Below are 26838 nucleotides of genomic sequence, written 5' to 3' on the forward strand. Positions count from 1 at the left end.
TGTTGTAATAAACTTGATCGGCAAAGTCTCACTGTGCTGTGTTCAGAATCGAGAGAGCAAATCAGACTTTTCACAGGACCGTAGGCTTCTCTGGACTTACCATTTGTTTTACTTAGTGTTTTAGAAACGTATTTTATTATTGTTTTAGTCAGTTAGCTGTGATGCAGCTGTTTTTACCGGAGGCGACGCTGCTCACAGCCTCGGTGGCGGCAGAGCCTGCCGTCAAATCTGCAGGGAGGCCTGTTAGGAGCCACGCCTGAGCACTTCACAGCCCTGAGTCAGCCTGTCCTGGGGTGGGGCTCAAATCCCTGGATCCTGCAGGAGCCCCTCCTGGTGATGCTTTCATACTCTAGGATGTAGGTCATCAATGGATGAGCCGCTGATCTGGGACGTGCTGTTTTGTAAAACCATGTCTCGTAGCTTTTAAGATCTACTTTAGAAAATGGAGATAAAAAGATGATAGAAGATAGTCTCTCTGGGAAGGGGACTGAGCTCTACCTGTGCTGATGTGGTGGCGGGGGCAAGAGAAGGAGGGTTGGCCCGACCCTGCTGTGGGGACAGGGGCTGGGGCCTCAGAGCAGGGTAGTGTCACGGGAAAGCACAGCATCCAGGCCGGGGCTCAGCAGTGAGCTTCCAACGCAGGTCGACAAAGAGGTGGGAGGGCAGGGGGCAGGGGGCAGGGGGCAGGGGGCAGGGGGCAGGGCGCTGGGGGAGGAAGTGGGCAGGTCGCAGCGTCTGAGGGGGTGCCTGGAGATGCGGCTTCATCCACCAGGATGACTCGGGTTCACGGGGCTCTGAGGCAGAGAAGGAGAACGCCAAGAACGAGGTGGGGCTCCCACACAGCAGAGGGGCTCGGGTGGGCGAGCTCTCGGGAGTCGGGAATGAGTGATCTGCACCGGAACATCGGGCTGGGGCAGCGGGAACTCAGAACCGAGCCCGAGCACTGGTTCGGAACCATTCAGTGCCTCCTGGCAGGACGGGTCCTCGAAGCTGAGCGTGGGGTCCAGGAGCCACACTGAGCTGTGACGCCCAGTAGGTGCCGAGGCAGGGCCTGGATACAGTGACCCTGCAGGCGGAGGTCTGTCCTTGGAGTGTGGCCAGCCTGTGTGGCGGAAGGGTGAGGGCGGGGGCAGAGCACAGCTCTTGGTCACCTTACAGGCACCTGGTTGGGCCACTCCCACTGAAAGCCCAGGGGACCCTCTCCCCCCATTTCTTGAGATGCCTTCCCTACCACTTTTCCCCTTTCCTAGAACCCACAGCTGGGACTTTCTCCTTATCTGAAAGGATTGTAGAAGTACATTCCGGATACTGGATTGCCTTGGCTTGGAGCCTGGCATGTAACAGGCGTGGAATTTATGTTCAGGGAATGAATGAAGGATGGCAATACAAATACTCCCGAGAAAACAGTAGACTGTTTTCAGAAACCCCTCAAAGCTAGGAATCCACTCATGCTTATTGGCCAGAGCACCCCCAATTGAGGCCATCCTAAAGAAAGCAGGCCCCCAGAAGTAGGAGTGACTGCGATCCGCCTCCCCACGCCCGCCGCCCTGGGGCCCGGGCCGCCAGTGGGATCCTCACGCACGCGCTTTCTCTGTGCACCCAGGTTCTTCGAGTGTGAACGGCTGTGCGATGCGGACCCGTGCTGCACCGGCTTTGGTTTTCTAAACGTCTCCCAGTTAAAAGGTAAAAGTGGTAACAGCCCCTCGCCTGCGTACGGCACCTGGCAGTCTTGGAAACGCATTCACACCTATGGTCTTATCTAATCCTCAGCATCTCCGCTTGGCGGGTGGGGAGGGGTGATCCTTGTTCACACGTGGGAAGCGGGGGCTTGGAGAGGGGAGCAGGCTCGTAAATGTGGCGGCCGGGGCGCAGCTCCTGGTCTAGTACCCGGTCGGCCCTACACGGCACGTCTACCTGATCGGAACGGCCCGCCTTCCACACCCCACTTCGCTATCTCCTCATCCCTTCGTGTGATCTGCATGTAAAACGTGAGGCGGTCACTTGGTGGTGGTGCGGTCCTGGAAAAGTCACTGAATCTCTGAGCCCCAGTGTCCTCGACTGTGAGCAGGGATGTCAGTGCTGCCTGCTCGCAGGGCTGTGTGAGGGCCCGGGATGGGCGCAGGCAGCCCTAGCACAGCCCTGGGCACAGGTCGGTGCTCCCTGAGCCTTAGCGACCTTCATTCCTGTCCTCTCGGGCCAGAGGTCATCAAAGAACCAGGTTTTTCCTCCGTGGTTAAGGTCATACCTAGACTATAGTTGAGCACCCCAAATGCCTGCTGAAGAATGAGTTGGCAGCGTTCCCCTCTTTCAATTAGAATCTTCTGCCCTGATCATTTTTCCGGTCCTGGTTATTGTTTGCTCCAGGAGGAGAGGTGACATGCCTCACGCTGAACAGCTTGGGACTGCAGACCTGCAGTGAGGAAAGTGGGGGCGCCTGGCGCATTTGGGACTGTGGCCGCCCCGACACTGAGGTCCGCACCTACCCCTTCGGGTGGTACCAGAAGCCTGGTGAGTAGTGTGCCCAGAACAGCTCGGGGACATCGTGAGCTGCCTGGGTTCCAGCCGTGTACTCGGGTGATGTCCTGGGGCCTGGAAGTAGGTTATTTAGGATTCACTGGGTGCAAACCACAGAAACGGGTTCTGTTTAACTCAAACAGAAAAGGAATTCACTGGAAGTCTACGCGTAGACCCAGAGGGAAGATGACCAAGGGAGTCTCAGCGGCCTGGATGGGCTGAGCGGGAAGGAACGGGCAGCCTCCCGTGTGTGGCTGTTGTCATTGTTCTCGTCCTGAAGGTTGAGGTGGTTGCCTTCCAGCTTTAAATTCGAGGGGGTGAGCTGGGCCGGGCTTGGGCTGGGAGCCCATCAATGAAGGAGGGGCAGCTGGAGTGAAAGTCCAGCGCGGCTGTTGGCGCTGGTGGGAGGAGGCCCCTCACGGTGTCCTCAAGGTGCTGTCTCGGGACCGGGGAAGCGACAGATGCGCCCTCCGCCGGCTTCCCTTGGATTCCTCGTCTTGTCAGTTAGAATGTAACACATCTCTCCTCCCCCATCGCTTCCCAGTCTCCTCATCCCACCAAATGCCATGATATATCATTTTCTGTCCTTATGCTGCTCGGGGGTGAATTGGGTCAAAAGAGGCTTAAGACCGAATCCATTCGCTCAGAAATACCAGGCCCTCAGGGAGCGTCCCGCGGGCAATGGCCGCGTGGCCTTGATGCTCGGGCTGCACTCACAGAACAGAGACGAGGCTGAGGTGGACTCCGGGAGGGAAGAGGCGCGCACCCACCGCAGGGCGCGCCCAGGGGGCACCCGCACAACCTGCCGGGACGTGCTTTCTGACTTCGCTGCCCACAGTGAACACAAAGTCCCACGTGTCGCAGCGCAGAACTGAGGGCCCAGAGGAGCAATTGGACATGCAAATGAGGCTGTTTGCTGCCCGTTCCTGGCAGCAGGACCCAGAGAGGAAGTGTTCTTACCTCTGGGGCAGGAGGGCAGGGGGGACCAAGGGCAGCCCTGTGGTCAAGCGTCGCGCCAGAGACCTGGGTTTCCTGGGAGAGGTGCGGCCCTATGGCCTGGGCACTCTCTGCTCTTTGAAGAAAGCAGGGCTGCCGGTTCTGTCCGCAGCTGCATGAGGCCTGCAAGTGGGGCAGGGTCATTGGTTTGTGTACAAAGTCCAAGGTGGCTTCTAAAAATACAACGGCAACCTCACAGTTGCTCTTCTACTGCTAAGCAAATGCACTTGGACCCTGTAGCAATACTAGATATGGGAACATAACCTGGAAAAGAAGTGACAAGTGCTTCTAATGAGGTCTGTCTGCAGCCTGCATTGAAGCTGCCACATATAGGTCGAGTTTCTGTGCAATCCACTCTTCATCATCATTCACATCCTAGCAAAACATGTACTAAGCACAGAGCTGGCTCCAGGCCCTAAGCTAGCATTTTGCAGAGAACATCTTATTTAGTCCTCAGACAACCCTGCGAGGTAGCACCTGCTGTTAGGCCCTGTTGAATGTTGTGCTGGCAAATGTTTTACAACCAGTGAAGATGCAGGGGAGCCCTGGTTTCTAGTGGTTGCCACTTGCCAGGGTATAAATACTCCCACCGTGGCTAGTTTCAAGCTACCAACTGGCTGTCCCAGAAGGCAGTTGGGAAGAAGCAGAAAGGTTAGTGCTCATTCGTTAATGTGAATTAGCCGAGCGAGTTGCTCAAGGTTACACAGTGACATGACACTGTGGGAGGTTCCCCAGGGCAGCATCAGCCCTTCCAGGGACTGGGGGTGTTGACGGTTTCAGTGCTGCCGGGGCCCAGGGAAGCTGAGAACCCTCACAGCTCAGCTACTCCCATGCAGTGAGGAACGTCCCGCCCAAAGGATGGGTAACACCCTGTCGTGTAACACTGATGGTGGGTGAGAAAGAGCAAGTGACCAACAGCAGCAGAATGAGGCGGTCAGTTCTCCGCTGAGGTGAGCTGCGTGGTAGTTTTTGCCTGACTGTTCTCAGGGTGTTAGAGTGTGATACCCTTTCCAGCGTTGCCTCAGTATTGCCTAAATGTGCCTGTGCAAACCCAGCTTACTGTGAATTGCAAGATAAATTTCCAAAAGCGCAGTTACTGGCTCCAGGGCGTGGACATTTCAACACCCTTAATAGAGGGCCAGGTTGTTCCCTGAAGGCTGCACTGATGCTTGGGGTCTTTGCTCTGAGGGCCACTGTCTCCCAGGAAAGACAGACATTTAAACAAACAGGCAGGATGCAGTGGAGCTTGGCAGGTGGCTGGTAGGAAGTCTGAGTGTTGCCTGAAGGGCCTCACAGCGCACTGATGCCAGACGCCTTAGCCTGTGGTCCTCCAAGTGTGTCCGAGGACCAGCAGAGTCAGTGTGTCCTGGGAACTTGTTAGAAATGTCAAGTCCCAGGCCCCACCCCATTGGCACACGGTGTGCTGGAGAGGCGACGCTTTGTTGTTTTAAGCCCCTGAGATGTTGCGATTGTCCCTTGGGCATATGCGAGCCCCTCCTGACGGATCCTGGGATGGTGCTGGGGGTCAGATGTGCTGCCTGCCTTCCGAGGCCAATTTTGTTGTCACCAAACTGTTCCTCTGTTAATGCCCTCAGAACTCAGTGACACCGAGAGGGAGGAGGAGCTAACAGGCTGCCTTTTTCTTCTTCACAGTCGCTCAAAACGACGCTCCCAGCTTTTGCCCTTCGGTGGTGCTGCCTTCCCCCACCGAGAAAGGTGAGTCCTTGTCTTGTTAATGTCTTTGACCACGGTGCCACCTCCTCTTTCTCCTCTTCCTCCTTCCTTTTGTCCAGTAGTTTACAACTCGCTGGGCCCTCCCACACATTAATTCCAGCCCCGACCCATTACACGCACATGCAGAGACGGGGCAGATCCCAGCCCATTTTGCTGATGAGGCACGTGGCTCACAGCAGTGCCGTGACTCAGGCGAACGACGCAGCTAGCCGGGAGCCAAGTGGGACCGAGCCCCGCTCTCCGGTTTTCATTCCAAGGATTGCTTCACCCTATCAAGGAATGGCTGGCTCTGCACAGTCCGGTGGCAGCGTCAGCCATGGCGGCCCCTGTGACCCAAAGGGAAAGAGCTCTGCTCTCCACTAGTGCATGAGAGTTCGGGCTCCCAGCCGTCGGCACGCTGGGTGGCACTGTGACATCGGAGGCAGGCGTAGGCCCTGAGCCTGGCAGCACGGCCCGGCCTGAGGCTGCTGTCCCCTGTCTGGCCACGAGGCAGCAGGAGGTACGGGGAGGCGGTTGCTCTGGGTGGGGTGAGGTGGGGGCGGGGCGGGTCAGCGTGGGCCTCACGGCACGTCCCTTCGCCGCCTTCCCAGAGTCAGGAAATGAGAGGCTTTGAGAGCCCAAGCAGCGTAATTCCTGCCCCGTGACATGATGTCTGAGGGACTCTAGACGTTTGTCATTATGGTCCTGGCTGAAGTGACAGAATATAGCTTCTGTGGGAGGCAGTCATTTATGGTCAAGGCTGTGGCTGAAAGTTTAAGTGTCCTCAACCCACGCGCTCGATTTCCTCCTCTCAGTGAACACGGCTTATTTGGGAGATCATGTGCATACGTATTTTCTGTACACGCTGCCCAGAACGCCGGTGTCTGAGCACTTCAAGGCTTTTTAGGTCTACACTTCCATGGACGATCCGGGGTTAGGTCCCTGAAATGCTGGGAGGTGGGTCCCACTATTGCCGTACCACGATGGCAGAGGTGGGGCTTAGGGGTAGAGGAACACATTCAAAGCCAAACACGGAACGCTTGTCCAAGCCAGGCTGTGGTCGCAATCGATTCTGAGTTTTATCATGACAATACACAAACATTTGAAATAATCAAATAGTCCCCAAAGGTTTATAGTTTATTTTTAGTCAGTTTGCCCCCTGTCTCACATCTCCCTACCTGTCATTTGTACCCCGCGAGGCTACCACCTTCAACTTTTGAAGCTATTTTTTCTCATTTTGGCCTCTGTGTTTCTAAATAATAGATGACTCTTGCTGTTTCTTGACTTGTCAATTTTGGAAGGAACTGTTGAGTTCCTGCCTTGATCGATGAGGACTTATGGCTCTCTTTTATCACCCTTTTCCAATTTTCCTCCTCCATTCTCCAAACCTAGTAATATCAAGACATGGGGTTGAAACAAGCATATTTAATTGTGATGACCAGGTAAACATGGTTCACTGGGGAGCCCCACAGGGTAATGGCAAGCACCTGTTATTACCAGCCACCAAAAAGGGATCTGAGCTGAGCTTCCCTGTTCCGGCCCCAGGCTCCCCTCTGGCTTCCTGGGGGCCCTGGGCTTCCAGGCCATCCCTGGAGGAGCCAGGCCACGTCCGCAGCCTGCTCTGCGGCCCCCTGGGGCACTAGGTATTCCACGCCGCTGGGTCCGTCAGTGCACCTTACTCTGCTTTTCTTCACCTCGGCCTTGGTTAAAATCCCTGAGCTGTTGTTTGCTCATTTCCATTGTCTTCTTCCCTTTGTGGGTTTAGACTTTTTAGTTATTACTCCAGTTTGTAGGGGTTTGTGGAGGGAGAGAAGAACGATGTGCCATGTTTAATTACAAGCAGGAATATCCTATTAAAAAAACAACTCTTCAACCTTTCATGAAAGCTTTGTGTTGTCCTCAGAGCTGTGCTAAGCATGTGCTCTCACACGAACCTCGTGACGGCTCCTAATTTAACACGCGTTGCTCACAGCAAGCTGAAACAGTGTGAGACACGGAAGGAAAAGCCAGAGAGCTGTTAGGAAGTTGCTCCAGTCAGCCAGGCTTCTCTTTGTTTTTCCCTAATATTGCATTATTTGTGTATTTCCAAATTGTTACGCAGAGTGGGGCAGAAGTAGGTTCACAGCGGTTCATATGGAAGGTAATACAATCATTAATACATAATAATACAAGAGTAAACTTTGTGTTCTGCATGCTCACAACTGTACACCTACTCGTGCCCCCCGCCCCCGTGTACCTCGTAAGTCACACATGCATGTGGACACTCATCCGTTCGTTCCTCTATGTTCCTCCTCTCACGATGCTCCCCGTCTGGTGGCGGAGACAGGTGAGGACAGCGCAGGGTGATCAGCAACAGTTGTCACAGTATTGCACGAGGTAGACACGCTGCAGTCCACAAACTCATGCCTCTGTTTTTGGACATTTGATTGTTTAGGACTCTTCATCATCATGAAAATACTACATTGAATACCTTAGTGCATATGCTTTTGCCAGTGTCCAGATTATTTCCTGGGGCCACATTCTCCAAAGTGAGATTACTGTGTTTGAGAACTTTATATTTGATGAGTCTAGATTTCCATTGCCAAAATTAGTCTCAAATAGCTGTTGTTAGTGTTGTTTTCCACCACATCCTGGTAATCCTTAAGTATTATCCCTTAAAAATGCTATTTATTAAAATTATTGGTAAAAAGTGCTGTGATATCTAAATGTTAGCAGTGCATTGCTAGACACGCGAATCAACCAAAATGTAAATACCTTGGAGTGATTTATGTGCCTACGCTCTATTTTTTTCCTAAACATTTGTGTTGCTGAGATGTGAATTACCTACAAAAAAAAAAAAAGGATGGATACAGCCCATCTCCCCTTCACACACACACACAAGAGCTGTGCATCTAAGCAGATAGTTCCAAGGCAGAATGAGCTGCCACAGTATTTTTAAATGCGCCTTTGACAAGCGTGATTTGCAAGCAGGAGAGACATCAGAGCTGACATTCCATCTGTGCTTAGAGTTCCCAGATTGGAATTAGGAGTTGGAGCACGTGCCTTTAATGTGAATTGGAGGAGGGCACAGTTCTGCCTCCAAGATATGGGCCTGTCGGCGTGGCTGTGACATGGAGCATGCGCACACGCGCGTGTGTGTACGTTGCATATGTATAATGCTCATCTTCATGCCGTTTCTACTCAGGGGAAAAAGGAAATATTTATTAAATACCAAACATTTCATAAATCATTTAATGTTCACAAGAAGGTTTGATGGTAGCGAGATCCGTTTTTCAAAGCAGGAAACTGAGGCGCAGTGACCGAGCTGGGACATGAACCCGCATGTCTCTGGCCCCTCCGAGTTAGAGAAGAATATTTGGTCTCAGCTTCTGGAAAGGGTGAGAGAGGTGGACATTTGAGTCCTTGCCTTTGTCTGGAGACCTAACCTCTGGGCCTTGTTTCTTATAGTGTGTGTATAAGCCACCCCTTCAAAGCCTAGTGTGAGAGGCGATTCTGATGCTCTGATTGGTCAATGGGGATGGTGTGAAGAGGAGGGAAACTGCTGACCTCTCACAGGCCAGGGTACCAAACCACGTGCTTGAAACTATTCCGACCACTTCCTTGGTGTTGCTGCAGAGAAGGCTTCTAACACAGTACACACTGGCTGGTTTGAAGACGGCAGGAGTTAGTCAAACGGGCAAGTTTCAGAAAGTCTTTCAAGAGACAGTGTTTTGCCTGGGCAAAGGCCCCGGGGCATGAACTCGGAGACTGGGGAGTTAGGTGCGGCAGAGGAGCCGTAGAAAAGCCCTGCAGCCAAGCGCGAGGCCGGCGTCAGAGCCTTCACTCTGGGTTTGTAACTCTTGGGGCGGGCGAGTGGGTGGGAAAGTGGCTGTGAGCTCTAGGGCGGGTTAGTATGGAAAGGCGTTAATGCGAAACAAACCATCTTTCAATTCGATTGTGTTCAGTTCAGTGAATGGGGGTTTGCCAGCCACGTCGGGGAATGGCTTCGGGATTTTCATAGTTCCTGAGGAGGCGTTCTGAGGGTGCAGCTGAGAGGTCTTGATCGCAAAGGTAGGAGTCCACATTCCAGTCAGGAGAAAGGCACAGGGTGATAGGATTTAGGGAGGTGGACCACGTACACCACAGCAAACCTACTTTCAGGCTGTGGGAAGGGGAAGGCTCCCCCAAACTTACCACAGACAGTCAGGGATGCGCCATGGGCACATCGTGGCCGAGAGAGGACATCAAAGGCAAGTGTGCATTCGTCCGATGGCCAGAAGGGGACAGGGAAGCGTCCCGGGCAGAGGGTGGCATGAACAGAATCCCAGGGGCACACATTAGCATGGCACATGCAGGGAAATATGTGTACAAGACCTTCAGGGTGGCGGGGCAGGAGGGGGCGCAGCGAGGATGGTGGCCGACCGTAGAGTGTGTTGGGTCCCATGCGTCCTTGAAGGGCTTTAAGCAGTGGCGCAATGAACTTTAAAACTGCTCAGATGCTCTTCATCTGGGCTACGAAGGGGATGCTTTAGGGGATGGACAAGATAGATTTTGAGAAAATGAGGTCAATTGTGTCCTCTGGGTATAGAGTATCATTCTATTCTTTTAGGGGAAAATGCGTCCATTCTCTTTAAAAAGCAAAATGGTAAAGATGTTATTTCTTCTCAAGAGAAAAACGTCCATTGCTGTTTGAAAGACCCCCAGCAATCAATCTAGAGCGGCTGCTCCGATGGGCCCCGTTGCCTTCCCAGGCACAAGAGCCTGCCCGTAGGATGACCTCTCTCCCCCTTTCCCGTGCACCCAAAGGTTGGCTCTTCCAAGGTTCCGTTCCCAGAACAATTCCCATTTCACTTTTCATGCTCTATTTCAGGGGCCCGTTGCCCATAGGTGCCGCTGAAGCAAATTGAGCATTTGGGTTACAAGCCAGAGGGAAACACAGGATGTGAGTCTTTAGAAATGTCTTCTGTATTCTAAGTTTATTTTACCCTCAGAACTTCAAAAGACCCTTTAGGTCACAGGGGTGTCCAACCCACAGACCGCAGTTCCACAGGCAGCCCAGGATGGCTATGAATGTGGCCCAACACAAAATCGTAAACTTACTTAAAACTTTATGAGATTTTTTTTGTGTGATTACGCATCTCAGTATATTTAATGTGTGGCCCAAGACAGTCTTCTTCTTCCAGTGCGGCCCAAAGATGCTAAAAGGTTGGACCCCACTGTGTTAGGACATACTCTAGCCCTTGACCTTGAGTGTCTCTAGAGGGGTGGGCACAGCACAGGCTGCTACCAGGAGAGAGAGCTGAGTGAGCCTGCAGCTGAGAGGGGGCCGGAGGTGCTAACAAAGGCGCCTCGGGAAAGTCTGGCCTGTCGCGCTGTCCAGCGCCGCTCCTGACCTCGTCCTGGTGGAGCCTGAATTCGGGATAAGTGGAAAAGGAGGCGGCTGCCGGGATGGCCTTTGGGGCCACGACGGTAGTCAGTCCTCTTTGTCTGCTTTGCCTCCATCCTTTACTTCCAGTTGTGCCCGTAGACTGATGGAATTCAGTTGATCTTTCCAGCAAATGTTTTCCATTAAGCTGGAGACAGAGTTGTGTGATCCTAAAAAATGCCAGCGCTGGCAGGGAGCGTGCACACCATCTAATTGAGGGAAGCAGGGGACCTGCTGGGGCGGCAAGGAGCTTTGAAGTCAGCCCGCCCAGCTTCCAGTCCGGCTCCATCACTGCGCCACTGAGCGCTCTGGGGCCCGATTCCCAGCCTCGTAATGCCTCCATTTGCTTCTGCGAAATGAGGATGATGGTGAAAAACAAGCAATGCCATTCCAGTAGGCCTGTGCTGGGGAACAAACAAAACGCAGCGCTCGGCACAGAACCTGGTAATGAGCAAGTGCTTACGAAACGCCAGCAGTGATTCCAAGTCCAAACCCGTGTTTTTCCAGAGAAAGTGCCTCTCCCAAGTCACAGCCAGGTAGTGGCAGAGCTATAAAACGGCATATTTAAAACATTCCTGTGTGTTGAGTCTCTGTCATTCACTGTGCTGAGTGCTTTCCGTATTTTAAGGCGGGGACCAGGAGAGCCATTGCACTGTGCATCCCAGAGACCTTGTACTTCAGTCGTCTCACCTGGGGCACCTCAGAGGGTAGAATGGGTGTTGTCAGAGCTGTGCAGGCTGCCCTGCACCAACCCATAGCCGGGGATGCGTTGTCCTCGGGACCCCTCCCTCTGTAGCCGCTGGACTACACAAAGCTAGTTCTTAACCCTCTGTCCACAGCTGAAAGGTGCAGGTGAGCGTGCACTGATTCCAAATTGTCTAATGTCTGTATGAAAGTTCAGTTTCCTTTCCAAATGCGTACATTGCTATGTACACACACACACACACACACACACACACACACACACCACCCCCCACCCCCCAGAGGGAGCTCACAGTGTGCCCCGTTGGTACTTCATGAGAATTGCTGTCAGGGGACAGGGCCCCATCCCGGGGGGCCAGCGAGGCAGGGCTGGCTGCACACACTGCTCCTTTCCTCTCTCAGGAGCACTGAGGGGGTCTTCTAGGTCACAGCCGCAGCGCCCAGCGTGCGGCAAACTCCACTCCCAACCAGGACTGCAGCCCAGCTGCCTGTCGGCCACGCTGCCTGCGCGGCCATCATCAGCAGGGCCAAGCGCGCTCTGGGCACAGCGTTGCACATGGCGGCCCCCCTGGACCTTGTCCCTGCTTCCCTGAGACCCAGGGGCAGGGAAGGAGAGGGACACAGCTGGCACCCTGGGATCGCAGCAGTGGCAGATCCAAGGAGGACAGGAGGAGGGAGGACCCCGACCCCAGCTCGGAAGGCTTCACTCTCTCCACAGATGCAGGAGGCAGCCTCCGGCCAGCTGCGGCGCGGAGGCGCGGGGCTGGGGGCAGGGTTACAGTGCTTCTGCCGCAGCCGCCACTGCCCCCATTCATTCAACGGGCGTTCGGCGAGCACTTGCTCCGTGCCAGGCACACGGGGCAGTGGCGGTGCACAGAGCCGGCAGGAAGCCCAGCCCCGCGGAGCCCCCTCCTAACGTCTCTCTCCGGGGCTTGCTCCTCCTCCGCTCCAAGCCAAGGGCCCCTCCTCAAAGGAGCCCCCGCCCTCCGTGTCACTTCCCACCTCTTCCCTGGCGTGACTGTTGTCAGACAGCCTATTGCTCTGAAGTTTTCTCCCTTGATTACTTCTCACGTGTTTGCCCCTCCTCCAAAAGGCAGGCTGCACAGGGCAGGGACTTTATCTGCCTTGCTCGCTGCTCTGTCTGAGCGCCTAGAAGCGTGACTGGTACCTCGTCAGTACCCAGGCAGTCCTGAAGGAATGAATGAGGGAGGGAGGGAGTGAATTTCTCTTGCCTGCTTGTCTGCTAGACTCAGCGTTCCCCCGGGAACATGTTTTGTAATTCAGTTTACTCTTAACACTTCGCAAAGTGTCTCCTATGCAGTGGGGGCTCACCATTATATTTATTTTTTTAAAAAACATATGTATTTACGTTACTCTAGGTTAGTATTTAAAGCTCATCGTGTTCCAGTTTAACGTTCGTGAGAAGAAGGAATCCGCAAAGGACTGATGCGATTGTCGCACGGTGGCGGGATACGGGAAGCCACACGGGCTGCAGGAAGCCTTCGGGGTGTACCCTTGACCCATTGAAAGGATAGTTCTGAGTCTCAGTTGCCTCACCTGTAACGAGGAGATGATGGTTTCTATTTCAAAGGCATTGTTTGTAAGCCTAAAGGATACTGTATGTAAAAATTGCCACCCCCAGTGCCCGGTGGGGGCTGGCTCTGTGGGAATAGCTAGGTTAGGTCAAGCCCTGGCGGCGCTTGAGGCCCCCTCTCCCAGGCGGCCTTTCTGGCGCTGCCGCCGCCGTGGGACAATGTGCAGCCTGTGCGGGGCCACGAAGCTTCCCGGAGGCAGTGGGCTAACGCTTGCTGCTTGGCCGCGTCTGACACCCTTGTGAGGTCTCAGAAAACATAGGGTTTCCCTCAGTAACTTCCTCCCCAGACAGTGAATTTTTAGGCCTGGTTGGCTGGTCCATCAGGGATTTGCTCAAACTTAAGGGAGAAAAAGTCAAGAACAAAATATGCCAATGTAGGACCTACTTTTTTTTTCCTTTTTTTAATAGGACCTTTTCCCCAAGAGTGTTCACATTTTAATAAGCAGGTAAACCAGAAAGATTTCATTTCTAAGAGTGAAAATTCAAACCATTTGACAAGCAAGTGGGGGATATATTTTAGACAGGTTACCCTTCCTAGGGCCTTTCAGCTCACTCTACGTAGCTATGAATTAAACCATCCCTGAATACAATCCACCAACATCGGTGGATTTCCTTTATTTTTACGGCTTACACTAATTTTAACTGTTGATTAAAAGTGGTAGTACTATGTCACAAGTGGCTAGTGCTACTCAAAGTTGTGTTTTGATGACCCTGAGGACACTCCTCGTTTACTGGTCTCCGCTGAATTCCCTGACCTCCTTGGAAGAAAGCAATTTGATTTATCAAGGAAAGAATCCTCTCCCCGGCCTCATGGGCACAGCCCAGGAGGTGGGAGGGGCCCAGCTCGGGAGGGACCAAGGAAAGGCTTCTATGTGGATGGAGCACAGGGCCTTCTCAGAGGGCCAGCGGGGGTGAGGTGAGGGGGCGTGGGTCAGACGGTGGAAGGAGAAGGCATTGGTCTTCCTGCTAGGACAGTGACTGAGGGGACGAGCTCCCACCCCTGGAGGATTCAGTCACCCCGACATCCTCTCGCTGTGCGAGGGGGCGGCTTAAATGGCATTTCCCTTTATGCTTCCTACTTCTGTATCTCCAATGATTGCCTCAGTTAGGCTTCAAGGTGTGGGTTTTGTTTTCCTTCTGTTTTTTCTGCTAACTGGGTCATAGGCGGGCAGAAGGTGCTTGGCAGATGATTGCAGAAGCACAAGCGGTGAAGCAGAGAGACTTTGGCCCTGGGCGAGTCTGGGTTTCAATTCCAGTTTTAGTCCTACTCCCCAAGTCTTGTCGTTGGACCCAGGGCAAGTGACTTCACTGCTCTGAGCCCGAGTGTCCTTAAGGTGGTCTTCATAACATCACCTACGTCCACAGGTTGCCGTGAGATTCAGGTGAAGTCTTGCGGGGAAAGGGCGTAGCCTGATACCTAATACATACGGTGTGTTGGTAAACCACAGGGACTGCAGAGGCAGAGGGCAGGAGCGCAGTCTCGGGGGTCTGGGCCAGCTGTGTGGCTGGGGGCGGGCTACCTACAGCCCTCTGAGGGGTGAGGGTGCCCCGTATGATACTCCTGTTCTGCATTTCTAGGGAGGACTCTGCATGACTGGAATTCCTCTGCTGAGCTCATGTTGGCTCTCCAAATGCCTTTGAGCCTCTGAATTTCTGCAGTTTTACTCAGCCACACAGGGTCACACACAAAACCCCAAGAAAAGAGGAGATCAGGTGTTCTCAGGTAGCCATCGCCCAGGTAGCCTTTGTATGCGTGGGGAATCGAGTGGTATCCACTTGATATGAGTCAAACGTCCTAGAGAGAAACCTGGCTTAATCTGAGCCTTTGAATTTCCACTGGGAATTTTGCTTGTGATGAGCCTAGTAATTTGTCATGAAGACCCAGAGGCACTGACCATAGCTCCAAGTCTATTTCTACGGGTATGGTTTTTGGGAACTTAGAAATTTCTCTAGAAGTGTCTTTGATGTTAGCAGTGTAAAAGATGATTACTCATCAGCCCACAGGCCCATAACCTCAACAGATGCTGGACCATTTCAGATGCCTTTGGAAACTTCTGCTTGCAAAGTACATACCACTAAAGGGAAACGGTTGATGCGTCTGACGTTGAGTTGGGAGAGAAAGAGGCAGTTGTGGTGGAGTGGGGACTGGGAAGTGGTGGCCTGGTCATGTCCCTGGTTTACAAATCATGAGCTGAAACTTGGGCCACGGTAGTCACCATGTCTGAGCTGCAGTTCAGTCCCTTGCAAAATACTAATAATAATATGATTAATGTACAGGTGATGTAGTTATCCAATATCACAGTGTGAATAAAAGTGTTTCATAAACTAGAATGTGCTGCAATTGCTCATTATCGGCCTCCTAATTGATTTATTCAATAATTATTATTGAAGTCTTGTGTTATGGGAATAATTCCAGTAATTTATTGAAATAATAAATTAGTATCTCATTTCTTCTTTATTAATTAAAGAATATATTAATTCATTTAATACATACGATCGAGCTGGGCTGTTCATGCAAAATAGTGACAGTATTCCTATTTAACACATAAAACACTTAATAAATGCTAGCTACAACTATATTACTGCTTTTATTGTTAACATTTTTTATATATTGTAAGTAGAGGTCTTGGCAAATCAGTGAAAACTGAGGCAAAGACTTTGATCTCAAGGGGCTTATAATTAACAGAGAGATTTTATTGCAACATACGTAAGTTGCAATGCAGCATATTAGTGGAACCATAGACATATTTATAAGATGACTTTAGCTGAAGAAAAACTATTCAGGAGGTGGAGGAAGGAGAGTTAGATGGGTTTCTGTAGGAAGTGACATGTGAGATGGATTTTGAAGGATGATATGAGTTCATCATGTGAATAAACTGACTTCACTTTGTAAATGCCTATCCAAAAAAAAAAAAAAAGGAATAGTGAACAAAGTCATATGACACAGATTTTTCTAGACCACCAGATATGAGTTTGGGGTTAGTAGGAAGGAGACTGATGAGAGGGGAGGCTGGAGAGGCAGGTGAGGGGGGTAGCAGTCCAACCGTAAGACACCTTGGAGGCCATGTTTTTTGTTAGGAATTCTCATAAGATGTGTTTGTCCCAGGGAGTTCTAGATTATAATGGTAGAATGAGAAATTTAGACTTGAAAGAATATTTATCCTAGCTTTCCTTCTATAATGTCCTTTCTTGAGGGACAGTCTACTTGAATACCAGTCAAGGACGGCATGTAATGTTTCAGGTTGGGCAGTCCCGTGGGTGGTGGCTTTCATTGGGCCAGTTCCCAAGATACAGAATGTAAGAAGGGAACCAGGTGCAGAGTGTTGGTGAGGATGGAAGCAAGAGTGAGTGGTCAGCTCTCAGCAGGCTGAGTTGAGGGACATCTGCTTAGTGGTATCTCGTAATTGCTGAATATCTCAGCATGAATCTTGGGCAAATGGTCTGGCCTATAGATATGTTTAATAATTATTAGCATGTCAGGAGCCTTTGAAATCATGGGGATTGTGAGATCATGCATGGGGGTGTGTCAGATGTAGATAGTGAAGGTCAAAGACAGACCCCTGAGAAACAACAGTACTCAAGGGAAGAACAGAAGACAGAAGAATAGTTAGAAAGATAGGCATGTGTTGTCATGGAAACCAGGGGAGGGAGATGTCAGTAATTTCAAGAAAGATGGGGACGACAAACATTCTCTAATTTAGTCATAAAGACCTTTTTGCAAATATAGTAGAATAATGAGGAAAGAACCTAAACACAAATACTGTATTTGAGAAAGAGGAAACTGCAAACTTTTCCCAAGAATCTTGGCTCTGAGGGGAAAAAAGTGAAATTGCCATTTAAAAAAAAGTTGTGCCATATCAGTTGGTGGCCATCCGTTTCTAGGTCATGGGCCACCCATGACGCGGTGTTGAAAACAGTGTGCCCCTCCGTACATACCAAATTTTTGCCTATATTTTCAGGGAAATGGGCCCCCTGAAACCCAGGTCCCAAGTTAAAAAATCGTGGGTTCGGAAAAGATGCTGCTTTCACAATGGAGAAATGTGAGTGTTTTTATGTGGAGTGACAGGTCTGTGTCCAGCGACAGAGTGGGGATACAGGAGGGGTGGGAGTGGGGCCGGAGCGGGGGCGGCCAATAGATGGGCGCCCCTGAGGGGTGAGAAAGAACAAACTCAGGAGCACAGTGGCGGGGGGATTGGCTGCTAACAGCCACCCTTCCTGTTTAGGAGAAGCAAAGAGGGGAAGGCGGGCTGGGCCGTGGAGTGGAGAGGGGGGCAGGGAGTTGGAGCAGATGCTGATAATGGTCCCTCTCGGCCCCGGAAGACACGTGCTGAGAGCACGGGGTGCAGTACATCTGTGCCCGGGGAGAGTGGCAAGCGTTGGAAGTGCGGCTGTAGAGGGGAAGAGAGGTAACCGAGCTGCCAGGCTGTGTTGACAGGTCAGGTGAGGCTGAGGATCCACACTTGTGAAGGCACCCTCTGTCTGCCTGTGGACGGGCCTTCAGCTGTGCTCAGCGGCCAAAACAAGCTGCAGAGAAAGCAGGCCCACTGGATCCATCCAATTGGGATGGAAGAAAGTTGAGGCACGGATAACAGGAAAATTGAAATGTTGGGCCAGTGGGAGCCCTTGGTTTATGAGGAGTCAGTCTCCATGGATCACCCGGAGGGGCTGAGAGAGTAGAAATCACAGTGAAATTGAAGAGTTGGATTTAGTGGGATAAATGTGTGAAATAAGCCACAAAAAAAAGAGGACTGTCAGATGGAACAGAAGCGGAGCTTAGAAAAACTAAGACCAAAAGGGTGATGGAGTCAGGGCCGCAGTGGAGTTCGGGATGTGGCCTTGGAAGTATTGGGCTGCAGCGAGTAGAAGAAAACTCTCAGGGATTGACTAGGCCAGGAAACGGAGGCCAGAGTATGGAGTGGGCCATCTACTGTCCCCAGAGATGATCCCGTCACCCAGGATTTTAGTAGGAATAGGGGTAGATGTGAAAATTATGAGCTGGCTGGTAAAGAGTTTAAAAAATGTGAGAGAATGACCAGGCATCCACAATTGCGGAGAAGTAGAAGGATTAGGAGGTTCCTTAGCCAGAAGGTTGTGACCCACAGTGAGGGCAAGGGACACTGTGGTCATGAGGAGGACCCTTGTTTCCAGGACACAGGAGAGGAGGGAGGATGAGACAGGGTCAGGGCTTAGCTGTGATGGCGGGGGATGCTTTCACAGAGACAGGAGCAGCAGGAGGCAGGGCAGGAGTGACAGAGGCCACGTGGGTGAGAGGCGGACGGCTGGGCTTCCGTCCTTCTCTCGGGTTCGAGGACAGCTCATGGCTGCCAGCTTTTCATTCCATCACAGAAGACTAATTTTTAAACACAAAGCAAACTAATCATCACCATTTTGTAGAAGGGCTTTAACACGCCAAGTTAGGAAGGACAACTGTCAACATACAAAATGACAGCATTTCACCTTCCAGATGGCATCTTCCAGATCCCCCTCATCCCTGGAAAAGGCACGCACACTGCCTGTCACGTTGCCTGCGGGAGTTCTGGTTCCCGTCCGCGGTGGGGTGTAATGGCTGACCCCACGGCCTCTCTCGGCCTCTGCCTCTTGAGCAGGGTCCACAAACCACAATGTGCAGCCTGCTCTGACCCCCGAGCTACGAATGGGCCTTGGGCAAGTGTTGTAAGAAAATGTAGACTAACCTGTGACAGAGAGTAAATGCGGCTAGAGGGACCTAAAATAGGTGCTATGTGGCTTCCAAAAGAGAAATCTTGCTGACGCCTGTCCTAGCCTGAAGAGTTGTTATCTTCTCTGTCCTTCCTCCCAAGTCCCTGGGCCGTCTGAGTGGGCTTTTTTCGGTCTTCCTGGCCGTGTGACCAGAGCTATGCCCCGCCGTGTGACAGTCTTGACCAGCAAGTGGAAGGGGCGGCCACAGTCCTATCAGGACTGCCAGCGTTCACAGCTGGGTTGAAAATGTCCCATTTGACAAGTGATGACATATATGTCCTCGTGCACTGAGCCACCCGGCATAGAGGTAGGAGCCCTGGCTTTGGAGGCTGGTGCACGGGGGCCTGATTTTTATTAAACACCATCGGTCAGTTCTTACGCCCTGAGAAGCTTGCAGGCATTGTTCCGTCCAGCCCTCGCCCGCTGTCCGGAGCTGCTGGCTTCTCTGTGCCACGATGCATGCTGGGGGTGATGGCACCTGCATTGAGACGGCCAGGATGGGGGACAAGCGCTAGCTGCCTCCCGTCCCTCCTGCAGGAAGCCTGGGACAATCACTAGCAAATCATGTCCCGTAACATACGGGAAGACCTGTTCTATGACACAGGTGACGTGGCTATTGCAGTTTACAGATGAAAACAAAATAGCCATTGAGACCTAGAATGTAACTTACCCAAAGTCAGACCCGGCAGGGCTGGGGTTAGGCCGGACACAGTGCCCCGCAGCGGTCCCTCCTGAAAACGTGCAACGCCACCTCATCGAGCAGGGCGACCAGAGCAGCCATGTGCCTGGCTGTGTTGGATGGATTAAACGACACACGTAGCACATCGCAGTGTGTCTGGGAAATAGGAAATGCTTAATAAATATTAGCCGTTGTAATATGTATTAGGCCACGTGATCAGAAGTGTTGTTAGGACGAGCATGTCCGTGCCAGAGCGCAACCGGGGGGCACAGCGGGCCCTCTGGGCATCAAGGAGTGGATGGCCCTCCCGTGCGCTCACCGGCTGCGTTTGTCTGCCAGGGCCGCCATAGCAACGTTCCACAAGGGGCTGAAACGACAGGAACCTTTCCCGCACTGGGTTGGAGGCTGCAAGTCCGCAGTTACAGTGTTGGCAGGGCTGGCTCCTCCTTTGCGCTGCGAGGGAAGGGTCTCTCCGGCCGCCCTCGCCGTTGCTTGTGGACGGCTGTCTTCACGCTGCGTCTGTCCCGTGGGCGTGGCTCTGCCCAAACGTCCACTTTTTATAAGAACAGCAGCCATTTGGGATTAACGACCATGCTAATGACTTCTTTTAACTGACCCGCCTCTGCAAAGGCCCCGTCTCCGAATAGGATCCGATTCCGAGGTCCCGGGGGTTAGGGCTTCAGGATCTTGGAGGGACACAATTCAACCCACAGTGCTCGCTGTCACCCCTCGGCTAAGCTCTGGAAATGCAAAGCTGAAGATGAAAACTCCTTGGAGAGCTCAAGAGGAGGCATTTGGAGGCTGAGCAGAAGTCGATGCGTCTCCAGGCGTTTCTCTAGTGCTGCAGACGTGAAGGGAGGCCCAGTGGGACTGAGGGCTTCCTCTCTGGAGAAATGCTCCATCAGTGGGCAGACCTGACCCACTTTCATCATCTTTGAAGTCATCACACGATAACAAGCGTCTTTTTTTTTCTTTTTTCTTTTTCTGTTATCAAAGGAACATCTGGTTTTTATTCGAGTGTTAAGCGGGTAAAAATAGCCTGGCCTGACGTGGTTCTCACTTGAAAGACGTATCTGAAGAGAAGTCAGTGTGTGTGAGGGCTTGTCCCGTCCCATTAAGGCAGCAGTCCGGAACCTTCCCCCGGGAGTGCTGGGGGCCTCGCGCCCTGAACGCCTCAGCGCATCGGCGAGTCTGGGAGTTTCTGCTTAGGCTCGCGGTCAGGGCAGTGTGCCGGGGCCTAAAATGCTTTTCCTGCCTGAAGGGCGTCAAAACTGCAATATTTCCCCCCAGCCAGCTGGCAGGGGCGCGGGAGCCGCCTCCGGTGTTCCCTCAGGGTTCTCCCCTGTTCAGCACCCAGAGGGATTATCTCCCGTTCTGAGGGCAAGAACAGCAGGAAGCCTCCTGGATTCTTTGGAAGCCTTGCATCTTACACCCCTTGTCACCTTTATTCTTGGTGATCCTTAAGAAAATCCCATTTTCATTTAAAAAAATGGGTCTGGAATTATTTGACTGTTGGAAAGAAGGTTGGCATTTGCTACTGGTTTGACGTTTCTGCACTGCAACCTGATTCAAAAACCTTGAGAAACACATCCTCCCCATTTCTCCAATGAGCAAATGAAAGGAGGGCCAGAGCCGGCCTTCACCTCTGGCTGTACAGCTGGCCAGGGGACAGACTCGTCCCTGCTGTGTGAGCCTAGGCCTGCAGTTATGCGGTTTTCTAGTGTTTTTAAAGCTATTTTTAATGGTTGCAATTACTCTAAGTAAGCCTTGAAACCCAAATCAAACACTTCTCCTTTAACGGGTGCCTGGAAAGGAAGGCTGGGAGGGAGGGAGGCAAGAAGAAAAAAATGAAATTAAACATAGTTTTCCATATGTTGGTGGAAATTTCCAAATGTGTTCTCATCTAGTGATTTAAAAAAAGCAAAAACTTAGTCTACATTAAAGGGGAGGACAGTGCTTTCTGGAAAGGCGTAAAGTGCCTCCCTGCCCCGCCCCCCCCCGACGCCCCAGAGTCCGAGGGGCCCAGCCGCCCCCACACGCCGCCTGCCTCTCTGCTGCGCCCAGCCCCTCCCCCTGCGGTGCCCCCCTCAGCCGCGCGGCGGCCACAGTGGGGCACAGTGCCATGGGGCTGTCCTGGGGGCGAGTGCTGACTGCCTGCGGGCCTTGGGCAGGACGCCCGCCGGCCGTCTCTGGGCTCTCTTCTCTCTTGTAGAATGGGGCTCCTTTCATCTCAGCGGGCACCGTGAGACGGGGTCAGATCATCCTGAGCTTTGAAGCCCTTCCCGCCTGCCCCCTGGATGGTAGCGCCCTTGCCAGTGTACCCCGTTACCGAGGGAAGGGGCCGTGCGACACTGCGGAGTCTTTCTCCTTCCGGGCCACCATCGCGGCTCAGCTGAAGGGCCCGCACGGCCCCAAGGGCATGTTCTCCACGGTCTGTTTCATACTCAGGTTGTCTTTTATACGTAAGCTGTCACCGAGACTCCTCACCACCACAGCGCAGGGGCCGGGCCGGGCCTAGAGGGCGAGCTCCGCTGCTGGGAAGGTGGCCATCCGGGGCTGCTAGAGACAGAGTGGGGCCTGGCACCAGTTTCTGCCCTGTGACCCTGGGGACCGCCCTGCGTCCCCTGCCTCTGCTGCGAGGATGGTCGCTGTGAGTCAACAATTCAACTTTCATAGAGCAGTGATATCTCTTTCCACGCGTTACGATTATATGGCCTGGTGGGGGTGCGCCCAGGCCCGCCCCCGCAAGTGGGAGGGGCGATGCAGCTGGAGACCCCCCAGGACTTGGCCTCGCACCCGAGGACACGGAGCAGTGATGGGTGTGATCAGATTGGCAGGTGGCCCTGGCCGGAGCATGACGATGGCGGGAGAGAGGGTGAGGCTGGTGACGGGGAGGCCCGGCCGGGTCTCGGAACTGGCGCCTGTGTAACTGCGGTGAAGTGGGCGAGGCCAGAATCCGGGCTGAGAAGAAAGGCCGGCTTCCGGGGGGCTGAGAAGAAAGGCCGGCTTCCGGGGGGCTGAGAAGGCGGAGTGGGCGGGCAAGGACGGGGAGGCAATGAGGACGGCCGGGTTTCTGGGTGGCGCAGTGGGTGGGCGTGGAGGAATTTCCCAAAGAGGAAACATCACAGTGTGGGGGCGAAGAGCAGGATGGGGTGTGGGGGCGGGGGTGGGGGGTGGCGCGCTGGTAGAACCTTGATACACTGTTTACAAATGTCGCGGTTTTCAGCAGCGCGTCTCCTGAGGAGATGGAGGCGCAGTGGACAGACAGGCACACGCTCCTGGTGCGGCTGTGCTAATAATGACTTGGCTGAGGAGTCACAGGGCCCGAGGGTGGAGGGTGAGGTGCCACTGGGCAGGAAGCAGGTGTCCTGGGACCTAAGTCAGGCTCAGGCCTCCACAGTTTTGAAAAGACAGTGACAAATGCAGCAAGAACCCAGCAGCTTGGCCCAGAGGCAGTGCAAGCGGTTGCATTCAGGAAGCCCCCCACCCCGGATAGTAACTCATTGATTCCTGATTACCGTCCTCGGAGAGAGCATCCCATAGGACCCCCATTTTACAGACGAGCAAACTGAGGCTCAGAGAAGGAGAGGGTTTTGCCCAAAGTCACAGAGCTATTAACTGGAGGAGCTGGGATAAACTCAAGAAACCGGGCTGCTTCACCGGGTCCATCCCATTAATGAAATACGCTCAGAGCCAATGACTAGTTCCAGGGTCCCACGGCCTGTCATCGCTAAACCTGGAATCCGGGTTGAGCCTGTTTTCAAAGTAACCGTAGAGAAAAGAGGCTGAGTTGCAACTATTGCGTGAGTTACACTGAGCGTTCAGTGTCCTGTTAGAAAAACACACCAAGAAATAGCTTTCCTTTAAGTCACTAATGACCATTTAAAAATATTTATAATGAAAAAATCCTGTTTCATTTTTAATGACATCACGAATTAAACATAAAGAATTCTAAATCTTTTTCTCCAAATCCATTTTTCCACTTCATGTCCCAAAGGAGCATTCTTGAAACTTGACAAAATGATTTGAATTTCATCTGATAAGTAAGTAGCCAGAAATAACCAAGAAGTATTTCTAAAAGAAAAACAATATGGGAAGGCTTTTACTGCGAGATGATAAAGTGCATTATAAAGTGACTGTAGCTTCAGCAGTGTGTGAGTAGGACCAAAATTAACAAAATGAAAAAGTGTAGCTGCCCACCAAACAAAGAGCCTTGTACTTACAAGTACCTCATGGGTGATAAATACGGCATTTCCAATTCAAGGGGAGATTTTTAAAAAATATGTGATGCTGGCATTGCAATTTATAAAATATATTTTAAACAAAAGAAGACATTAAAGCTAATCAACAAACACAGATGCTGCTTGGGGAGCGGACTCATTCTTTGGGTGTGCCCCAAAGCTGTCGCCACTTCATTCCCTGGAAAGAAGACCGCACGTCGTAGTAAACGCTGGCTTTTGAACTTGAAGGAGCTGGACTCGAGCCCTGGCATCTCCACGAATCAGCAAAGGTGTTTGAGAGAGTCGCTGGATCCGTTTTCCTCATTTATAGGAGGCGCGCAGTAGTGGTGCCGCAGCCTGGGTTATAGACCGTATTAAATGCAATGGTGTTGCTGGGTTCTTGGCAAAGAGCAAACACATGAAATGCTCCCAAGATGCCCAGCTTTCACGCTTCCCCATGTGTTTGCGTTCACAAAGAGATTGTCCTCAGCGTGCTCATGAGATGCATGAACCCCAGATGCCGGATTCTGCGTGACAGCAATCGCTCATCCTGGGGGTTCCTGCTGGTGGGAGGATGGGGACAGGTGGCGGATGTGGCAGAGACTTGGCTCCAGGCCCCGGGATGGCGACAGCTGAGCTGGCTCTCGGCGTGGAGATGAAACGCATCCTTCAATTACAGCGCTTTCCCCGAGACAGCAATTGAAGTGCAAGTGCGGCTGGGGCTTCCATTTTAAGACCATAATTGGCAAGTTTGGTCCTGAAGCCCCATCATAACTCTTTTCTGAAACTGCAGTGTGCTCGTCATCTAAAAATGTGCACCTCAGTTTGGTCATGTTGCAAAAGTGCCACTTGTACTGACTGTGAAAATAGCAACATGTGAAAGATGCTTAAGAAGATGAAAGCCTAGCATCTCTTGCAGGGAGAATGGGTCCCAAGTTCAGGAAGACGGGGCTCCTGGTTCGGAAAGTGGCCCCATGGTTCCAGGACCCGAATGGGGGTCCACCCTCTCCTTGCTGAGTCCATGTGAAATCCTGTGGTGTACTTTGGTGACTTCTCTTTTTCTGTTTTTATTTTTAAATGGAACAAAAAGGGGTTATAGTGCTAGATTGTCTTGGTACTTTGTTACCACCCTAATTTTAGTGGCTCCCAGAGCTCTGGGTGTCAAAGGCATGTTTGATTAAAAAAAAAAAAAAAAAAAGTCAGGCTCTCCCACAGAGTTAAAAGTGTGGTGCTATTAAAAACAATGGCTTTTTTTTTTTCCCCTAACCTGGAGACAATTTTCTGGAAAGGACATGCAGCTCTATGAGGGACAGCTTATACCCAGGAGGCCTAGTTATCTGTGGCTCGGTCACTGTCCAGTTCTTTTTCCTTAGAAAGTCCTGTAAGTTCTCCAAGTGTCCAACACCACATTTGTGAAGGAGGCTTTAGTGTCCCTACTCCACCCTTCCCCCGGGACATTTCAGGGATCAGATGTGAGGATGTCTTACAGGCGAAGAAACTGAGGGAATGGAGCAACACCCCCAAAAGGCTTAGCTGGTGAGGGACGGTGCTTTGTAAGCTCTAAAGGGCTGTGCCTGAGATCGCCTCAGAGGTCTGCCCGTGCAAGGTAAAAGCTCACAACTAATGTAAGGGCAAACTACCATGAACTTCTAAAAAACAAAATCAAAGGCAAAAACCAAAGATCACTAAATAGAAAGATTCTTGCCATGGGTTACCCATGATGCACCCAGCGAACAGCTCCCTGGAATGTTTGAGAATCAGCACTCCCGACCGGCCCCACAGGCCCGTGCTGGGGGCGGCTCTTCACACTCTTTCACGCTGTGTGTAGGCAGAATAATGTGCCCGCTGACCAAGCCCCCAACCCTTCCTCAGAGGGGGAGCTGAAGTCCCCTGTCCCGGGTCGCCTCCGTCCCTACAGGGACCCAGGCACTCCGGCAGATCTCTGCCAGCCCTCCTCTGGCAGCCACACCTGCGTGTCCCTCTCACTCGCTGTGACAGCGTGACCTGTGCGCAGGATGTGGGAGGAAGTGCGTAGAGCAGTAGCGGGGCAAAGACCTACTTTCAGTCTCGGTCCTCCCTGAAGAAGGGCGCGCTCCGGCGGGCTGTTTTACCACGCTGTGCTCCAGTGTCTCTGCCTCGGCTGGGGCTTTCCCGGAAACAGACTCTGCGATGGAGATTTGCGTGCAGGGAGTTCAGGGCGTGGCACTGCTCTCGGGAGCCACGCCTGCAAGGAAGCGAGGGGCAGATTGGGCAGGGGCAGAAGTCCAACTGTGATGCCACCTGAGCCATGCCCCATTGTGGCCTCCGTGAGCTCCGACGCCAGGCTGGCCCTTCAGAGCTGCCCCATCTTGAGACGAGGGGCCTGGGCCGTTGTGTTCCCATATGGACTAGTTTCTGGACAAAGGCTGACCCTGGGGAGGGGGGGTGGGCGGCAGCTCATCCAGACCAAAGGCAATTCCTGGGGATGGACTCAGCTGGAAGCCCGTGGCCACCAATGTCCCATCAGTTGGGGAAACGAGAGCCTCGGACCTGAAGGGGGCTCAGGCAGGACACCATGGTGTCCACGGGGAGAGTGACGGCATTTCCTGACTCCGTGGGCTGAGGGAGGGCTTGGCGATACCGCCCTGTTGAAGGCCTAACCACAGTGCCACGTAAACACTGACGCATCTGTTGTTATCGTTGTTCCTAGCGCTCTTCTAATCATTGCATTCTAACAAGTACATGATGTTTGTCTTCTTTTTGGCTTCCCTCCCATTATACCGTGACCTGCTTAAAAGAAGCAGCCATGCTTTTGTTTGTTCTGTTTGTGTTTTTTTAACCTTCGTATCCCTAAACTGAGGTACAAAATTTGGCCAATAAAAACTTACTAAATGGTTATAGAATGGAGGGGTGGATAAAGGGATGTATCATACTACAATAAAGACCAGGAAGAGGGTGCCCTGCGGCAGGGCTGCCCTTTGGGGACATCAGGTGACACTCTGCTATCTTCATGCACCAGGTGAAAACAGCGTATGATGCATGTCCCCTGTGTTCTCCCCTAGTCGCTCTGGACTCATGGCAGACCCTGGCCCTCTCTTCAGTGGTCGTTGACCCGTCTATCAGGAACTTCGATGTTGCCCACATCAGCACGGCTGCTATCAGCACCTTCTCTGCTGCCCGAGACCTCTGTTTGTTGGGTAAGGGGCGTCTCTCACCCCCCACCTCACCACAGTGGGGTTGATTGGGACAGGACCTCATACAAGTGCAGCTCACGATTCTGACCCCAGGAACACATACGAGACCCCAAGATACCATGGGG

At 52.4% G+C, this 26838-nt stretch overlaps 1 protein-coding gene across 1 annotated transcript in view; it reads left to right on the top strand.

The window, feature by feature from the left end:
- Positions 1–26838, top strand: part of TG (thyroglobulin) — a 204856-nt gene that overhangs the window by 73631 nt on the left and 104387 nt on the right. Inside the window, exons 33-36 of the mRNA XM_054590517.1 lie at positions 1604–1683; positions 2365–2508; positions 5164–5226; positions 26582–26716. Of these exons, the coding sequence (XP_054446492.1) occupies positions 1604–1683; positions 2365–2508; positions 5164–5226; positions 26582–26716 (422 nt within the window). The remainder of the gene's footprint in view (positions 1–1603; positions 1684–2364; positions 2509–5163; positions 5227–26581; positions 26717–26838) is intronic.

The sequence above is a fragment of the Pteronotus mesoamericanus genome, unplaced genomic scaffold, assembly GCF_021234165.1.
Source record: "Pteronotus mesoamericanus isolate MK-2021 breed Mesoamerican mustached bat unplaced genomic scaffold, CSHL_Meso_final scaffold_174, whole genome shotgun sequence".
Classification (NCBI taxonomy): Eukaryota; Metazoa; Chordata; class Mammalia; order Chiroptera; family Mormoopidae; genus Pteronotus; species Pteronotus mesoamericanus.